At 42.4% G+C, this 7832-nt stretch overlaps 1 protein-coding gene across 3 annotated transcripts; it reads left to right on the top strand.

The window, feature by feature from the left end:
- Positions 1-2589: 2589 nt before the first annotated feature.
- LOC106613170 (transcription factor HES-1) lies at positions 2590-4920 on the top strand. 3 transcript variants are annotated; one of them, XM_045687096.1, is made up of 4 exons: positions 2590-2938; positions 3077-3176; positions 3273-3351; positions 4179-4920. In XM_045687096.1, exons 2-4 carry the CDS (start codon positions 3171-3173, stop codon positions 4568-4570), a joined length of 477 nt encoding a protein of 158 aa, XP_045543052.1. In that variant the 5' UTR covers positions 2590-2938; positions 3077-3170; the 3' UTR covers positions 4571-4920. The 3 variants fall into 3 exon arrangements, with proteins under 3 accessions (XP_045543052.1, XP_014070637.1, XP_045543053.1); XM_014215162.2 differs by having other exon boundaries at positions 2591-2938; positions 3077-3172; XM_045687097.1 differs by lacking the exon at positions 2590-2938 and having other exon boundaries at positions 2950-3176.
- The last annotated feature ends 2912 nt before the right edge of the window (positions 4921-7832 follow it).

The raw sequence follows: 7832 nt of genomic DNA, 5'->3' as shown, positions 1-7832 counted from the left end.
CCGCTTAGGGCGTCTGGAAATGGGAACTATTGTGGCATTGTCATTCTCACGCTAATTCTGATCACGGGGACTCGTGACCAAATGGTAATAGAGAGAGAGAACAGCAGGAAAGGGCGAGAGCACCTCTTTACAAGTTGTCCTTTTAATTCGGGCTCTCTGATATTCTCTCCACTGTTGCCTCAACGATTTTGACGGATTAGTTGATTTTTGGCCCTTCTGTGCCACCAAACCATAACAAGATGGAACTTTCTATAAGTCCCCATTATAGTGCCTGCACAAAAATGTCACAAATTGGCACTCCAACATTGAATAGACTAATATAGGCTATGTGACAATTGGATCAATTAGGTAGGCCTATATAAAAATGTGTTTGCCTTGTGACACTATATAGATATAGTCCTGTGAACGAAACAAGTTTTTCTGTCGGTGGTCGCTGCTCTCTGGAAAAGGACGCATGCGTCGCGACCTTGGGTATTTATGTGTGACCTTCTGAAGGACGTTTCCTAGTGACGAGAGACAGGCGGCTGACTGCACGTGGGTCGCGTGACCAGATGTCCCATTGCGCTTTGTATGGTCAAAGGCCTCCCCAAAAGTCACCCAAGTTTTCTGGAGTTTCACAAGAGACCTCACCACTCAGTGTATTCATCAGCCACAGCCTCTTCAGAAAGCCACCCATTGTGACTGTATAGGCCTACCGTCTGGATTTATAAGTGGTTTAGAAAGTGAACTCATTCATGTCCACTAATTCAAAGCCTTGTACACTTGCCTGTCGTCTGTCAGTGCCAACTACCTACTGAAGGTTCGTTAATTATTAAGGCTCTGAGGACCACATTCCTTTTAGCCTAAATTAATCTATCCAATAAAAAACAACAATATCATCCATAGCCCATGCAAAAATGAGCTAAGCTGTTTTGACATGTCATCTATTGTTAATAGGCTACCATTCAGGGTTGGGTCACTTCTAATTGATGGCACCCAATTCAGGCATCAGGAAGTAAACTGAAATTCCAATTAAATTATTATTTTATTTTTCAATGACTTCTAATAAACTGAAAAGTAGAAGCTATTTATTTTCAAAAGCTGTTTAATTTTTGTATTAGTCAATTCAGGAAGTAATTTGAATTTATGTCTTCAATTCGAATTGACCACTTAATGCTACAATGTTTCATGTTTGCAAATTCAACAAGTGTTATGCCCACTAATTTCACAACTAGGCCCTTATGCTATTCTCATGCATCACAATGTGATATAAAAATATAGCTCATGAATAATCAATAAAGTGATCAACGACCACACATAAGCTATTGCTCATACTGACGCTTTATTGTGATGGTCACACACCTGACAGAAAAACAGCGGTCAGGGCGCACCTGCCCTAACTTCCCATGAATCACTTCCTACTCCGGCGCTCACTGAGAGAGAGAGCCTTCCCCCAGTCTGGACCATCCACTTGTCCTTCCACAGGGTTAGTACTCTCTTCATGGTGATTAGGTTCGGCTGAATACCGACAATTGTTCGGTGGGGTTTCCCACGTTCTAGCGTTCGCCCGGCAGTCGCGTCAAGTCAAACACAGAGCCGTCGCCATGAATCCCTTAGCCAAAGGCCAGCTCGCAGGAGGGACATCTGTCCGTGTGGTCACTCTGACATCTGCTCTCCCTAACTCAAGAGTTAGAAAAAATTTACAACATATGTTTAGCTTACCGTTTTCAAACCCTTCCTCTATCTGGCTCTGGCTAATCAAAGTTGTAAGTCAAAATATATATATATTCATTAATAATAAACCATGATCAATATCCGACAGGATGTTCAAGTCATTTATCCTTGTTGATATTAGACAACCCAAAGAGCATCGGAATTCATGTGGAATTAGGCCTAACTACCACATCCATATCCCGCACCTGCAGAACCACTAGGGGCTGGGATTTCATTTTATTTCAAACAAATTCAGAACATGAAACAAGCACTTACAATCGATGTATTGAATTTTAATCAATTAATTAGATTGAAATCTGACCAACTTTTGAAAATCCGTTGAGGAGCCTAGACCTACTGAATTGCTGAACGAGGGCAGAGTTGAAAATAGTTTGAAATAAGCTTCATTAACTTTGAGTGTAATTTCCATAGGCTTTTCAGTCATGAACATATACAATATCCCTTGCCATTGCGCGAACATCATTTAGGGTACATCTCAGGAAAAGCATATAGGCTACATTGAATAAAAAAATATGACACTTTTCGTTATAGGCTTTCGGCTTAATTTTTCAGAATAATTAGTTTAGGCTTACTCTTCACTCAGGATTTAGTCACTAAAGTTTCTCATCATCAACACTTCCCTGACCACTTGCCAGTATCGACAACGATACAAACTGATAACAAGGGCGTTGTGGGTATTTTTTCTATGTGAGACTTCAGCGGATAGGTTTCGCCTTTTCTCGGGTAAGCCTAATGCTGTCCCATTTCATTGGCATGAATAGTCAAGGGGTCCCTGGTGTAACCACGGAAATTACTCACTCTTGTTCGGCCCTGCAAATGAAAATCCTGAGGGGACCCGCGCGCTTTGCGTCACGAGAAAGAGAGAGCGAGAGAGATAGGGGGGTTCAGGGTGGACATCTGTCTCTTGTGTTTTTCTCCAGGGTGGGTAACTCAGCTATTGAAAAGAGTCAGTGACCTGTCATCCCTGACTGATGGGATCGGGCGCTGGGAGCGACCCAGTGTGTGGGAAAATACCTCAGCCAAAGAGCTCGAGCATTCAAATGCTAATTCTGCCCTATAAATAAGAGCAGTGCGTGGTGCGGAGGGCCTTACAGACCCTAGACTCAGCCGGGAGAGGAGAGCTATACTCCAACTACACAACTATACCGAGCGTAAAGGAGAGATGACAGCCAGCACCATGGCTCACAACGTGAGGAAACACTTGAGTGCCAAGGAGGAGAGAAAGGTATTGCCTTTGTTCCCGTGGTTATATATATAAACCTAATCAACAGGTGTCTTTTATCGGATATGCTCACACTTAGTGATTGTCTGGTCCAGTTTGTGACTGTCTGGTCGCCATTAACCCATCGCTTTACATCTCTAGTTGCGCAAGCCGCTAATTGAGAGGAAAAGACGGGAGAGGATTAATAACTGCTTGGATCAACTGAAAGAAACCGTGGTCGGGGCGTTCCGTCTTGATGTGGGTAGGCCTATATACACACTGTATTTGAATTGTTATAAAACGCTCAATTATATGGAGTGTGAATTTGTTGACCCTAACTTTCAATTTCCCCCAACAGCAATCGAAACTTGAAAAGGCGGACATTCTAGAGATGACAGTGAAACACCTGCAGAATGTTCAGACTCATAGATTCAGTGGTAAGTGTCCGATCAAGTGGCTTGACTGAAGAAGAATGCAAGTGCCAGGAGAGTTTTCAAAGTTGTGCCTGCATGTAACACTCTATGTAAGCAGCTGGGGCCGTGTCAGCACGTTGGAATGTTAGACAAATTTAATGGAGACTGGTGGGAATATTTTCATCAGTCATTGAATAACAGTCAATAAGAACAATAAGAATAATCATGTGAGTATTAGTACTCATATAGCTTTATTATTTAATTTCGTTTTGATCCATATTCTTTCTTGGTTTCAACTTAAAACAATTGATTAGTCAAGTGTTTCTTAAGCCTGTTCCTGGGCACTCAAAGGTGTGCACATTTTTGTGTTTGTCTTAGCACTACACACCTGATTCCACTAATCAGCTCATCATCAACCCTTTGATTAGTGGAAACATGTGTGTAGGGCTGGGGCAAAAACAAAAATGTGCACCCCTTTGAGTGCCCAGGAACAGGATTAACAAACACTGCAATTCATTATGCGAGTGGCGCAGCAGTCTAAGGCACTGCATCTCAGTGCAAGAGGCGTCACTACAGTCCCTGGTTCAAATCCAGGCTGTATCACATCCGCAATGATTGGGAGTCCCATAAGGCGGCGCACAATTGGCCCAGCGTTGTCCGGGTTTGGCCAGGGTAGGCCGTCATTGTAAATAAGTGTTTGTTCCTAACTGACTTAACAAGTTAAATAAATGTAAAAAATATATAATTACTCATTTATTTTGGGCAATAGGCCAGTCTGGGTGCAATACATCCTGCCACCAACAGATGACGCTATGACCCATGTTTGACCCAGTGTCTCCTCCCATCCACAGCAGACCCCACCTTAGGCCTAGATGCACAGCAGAAGTACAGCACAGGCTACATCCAGTGCATGCACGAGGTCCACAACATGCTGCTCAGCTGCGAGTGGATGGACAAAACTCTTGGCTCCCGCCTGCTCAAACACCTGCTCAAATCCCTGCCCCGCTCCAGTGAAGACCGCCCTTCTCAGGCCAACCCCAACCTCAGGCCTGACGCCCACCCACCCAGACAGGGGCCTGGAGCCCCCACTACACCCCTCAGAGGGGACCCCAGGTCTGGGAGGCAGGGCCAGAGGGAGGGGCCCCTGTGCCACATGGTGGGGCCCCAGGACAGCCTCCTGCTCGGGAGCCCCCAGCTCCTCAGCCCCCACCTGGGCATGCTGGAGATGTGGAGGCCCTGGTAAACTATACCGGCGTGCTGGATCTTTACGTTAGAATCTCCTCTGTTATGTATCTTATAGATATGCTACTCAGAAGACATTGTGTTGGATTGTGGGGTGGTTGTGTTCCTGATATAGGTGTGCTATATATACAGACCTTTCAGTACTTCCTCTCCGAAGTCTACTTTCCGTAGCCTGCATTGTAGAAGGCGCTTATTAATATCTTTCTTATATTTATTGTATTAACTTCTTTATTTATTAAATAATAAGAAAAACATTTAGATTCTTAGCTCTAGTCCATCACAAATAGCTTTTGTTCTGCTCCCTTCTTTGTTGTATATTATTAACCAATATTAATAGAAATGTGTATGCAATTTCTGCAGTTATCTATTTTCTTTATGTGAACACACACACACACTCACTTTCTCTCTCTTATATATAGAGGGCCGTTTTGATCCTATCAACATCATGAGATTAATCCATGTTAAAAAATATATGAATGATGCTGAGGCCTACAGCTACTACAATATTATAGTACATTTATAAATGGTTAAAAACGGTTAGGCTTATAACATTCATTGTATTTCATTTATTAGACTCTTGCTTGCAGTGTGAATGAATATAAGCAAATGGATTTAGTAATATTAAATGAATTACCTGGTCCAGTTGGACAGGTCATAAAGATACAGGTAACTGCCAAAATAATGGAAACCCTTGAGTAAACGAGGGATTCAAAGTATATTCCACACAAAAGTGTGGTTCCTAAGTTAATTAAGCAATTAACATCCTATCATGCTTAGGGTCATGTATTAAAAATGTCCAGTTGCCTATTATTTTGGCTTCCATGGCTAAAAGACATCTCAGTGACTTTGAAAGAGGGGTCTCAAGGGAGCATAGCAGGTTTAAAGTGTGTGTGTCACCAGATCTCAACCCAATTGAAGATTTATGGGAGATTCTGGAACAGCACCTGAGACGTGTTTTCCACCACCATTAACAAAACACACAATTATGGAATTTCTCAATGAAGAATGGTGTCACATCTCTCAAACATTGTCCCAGACACTTGTAGAATCTATGAAAAGGCGCATTAAAGTTTTTCTGGCAGCTCATGGTGGCCCAATGCGGTAAAACACTTTATGTTGGTGTTTCCTTTATTTTGGCAGCTACCTGTATATGATGAGGAAATTAGGTTGTAGTTTTGAGACTGTGTTTACACTAGCAGCCCAATTCCGATATTTTTTCCACTAATTGGTCTTTTGAACAATCACATCTTTTCTCATCAGATCTTTTTCAGAGCCGATCTGATTGGCCAAAAGACCAATTAGTGAACAAGATCAGAATTGGTCTGCCTGTCTAAACGCAGCCATAGAGACATCAACAAGTGTTTGGTTAATCACTGGTAATATTTGTGTCGGGCCTACTGGTAGTAGTAGAAGGAAACACGTTCATAATTATTTTCAACTACAGTATAGGCAAATCATTATTTGTTTACAATAGTGAATCATTTTTTCCCGACAAATGAACGTTATGCACAGGCCTACTGGGTGCATTTTAAAGAAATTATTGAATTCGAACATTTAAAACGTTGCTGTAGTACATGGTCCCTCTCCTCCTGACTATAAATCTATAATAATTGGCCACAGAGCTAATGAAGCCACCGTGTGGTGGCAGAGAGGGGAGAAAAGAGAAGAGATGGAGAAGGGCGCCCGATCCCTCTGCGGTTTCTCGAACAAAAGCGGTCCGAGACAGCTGCTCTCTCCCCAGTCCAGACCATTAAGAGATCTGGAGCGGAGCGTGGGGGTGGCGAGGTGCCAAACCCCTCCACTTCAAAGCCTCTGGACACGGCCTTCATTTAGGTTGTATATTTGTTATTGGTGCCTAATTGCTGTAGCAAAAACCTTGTGTGTAAAACTCACTCGTAATGGTATCATGTTGTTTATCTGGTGACAGGACACATTTTCGTGTTTGTTTAGATAGACACAAATGCGCTATTGCGTATTTGCGCATGTCAATGCGCTGTACATATGTACACATGCAACGAGGCCAAATGGTTAAACACTTTTATCAGACAAACAAATAGACAATTGTGCGTAAAAGAAAACTAGTGCACACATAGACAGTGAAATTGGGATAATGGATAAGAGTCCATTTCTAGACATGACATAGGCTGCGTTTACACAGGCAGCCCCATTCTGATATTTTTACACTAATTGGTCTTTTGACCAACCAGATCAGCTCTTTTGTCAATAATTGTGCAAAAGATCAGAATTGGGCTGCCTGTGTAAACGCAACCATAATAACCAATTGTTATTGAACATAAGCCTGAAGCTATTTTGGAGGTATAACTGTAAGGGATGAGCAAATACAAACATGCATGACTTTTAAAGATTAACATTTAAAACTAAGTCGGGTCTATTTAGCAGGTTTTGGGAACCTATTTGTTCTGTGCGTTTTAATGGGAATGTGGCATCTGAGAGTGCAATTGCATCCAAATCAGAAATCACCAAAGGGAGAGAACAAATGAGGCGCAGGCTAACACCTGTCGCTTTCTTTGGGGAAGGGCCCTTAATTCCCCGGCTGATTCACTTTAGGCCAAGGGGCCTCTGCCAGCAGCTGCCAACTGAGGCATCGCGTTACATCCGAGAGCCCGCGCTGGGGAAATCTTCAGAGCCCTGAACAGGGACATACAAAAAAATGGGACTGGGTAGGGCAAGAAAACATTAGAAGAGAAAAAATGACTCAGTCTTGAGATAATCAGCAGTCCGGATTTGAAATAAATAAATATATTGCAAATACTCCACGTCCAAAGAAATGTCTTTCTAAAATGTTTTTTTTCTACCTATGGTATCTGCATAATATCTCTCCGTGTTCTGCCATAAATAGTTATATTGGCCTTCCTGGTGAAATACATTGGAGACATTGGCGCTTTGATAACCGAATGAATAATGAATGGATATATCATTTGTGATAGCAGCCTCTGTCCCATCCTATTCCCTTTCACAGAATATAGCCTATACCGTACAGTTATCTAGGACACAAACAGATGGTACAAAAGACGTGTTAATACCATGCAATGTTATCTACTTTTTTATTTTTTTCCCCAAAATTGTCATTATTTCTTAAACTTTAGCCTAAATGAATAGCCTTCGGTTGAACAACAAAAACCACTGACGCCAGATACGCAACCCAAAATATGAATTATTGTGACCACTACTGATCCTCACCGCGCAGCAAGGGCTGGCCGAAGACAAAGGAAAGGGCTCTGATTGGCTCTCACGGTGTGTGC

This window comes from Salmo salar, chromosome ssa09, assembly GCF_905237065.1.
Source record: "Salmo salar chromosome ssa09, Ssal_v3.1, whole genome shotgun sequence".
Taxonomy (NCBI): domain Eukaryota; kingdom Metazoa; phylum Chordata; class Actinopteri; order Salmoniformes; family Salmonidae; genus Salmo; species Salmo salar.
The sequence above is the reverse complement of the archived record's forward strand: the minus strand, read 5'-3'. Positions and strand labels throughout refer to the sequence as shown.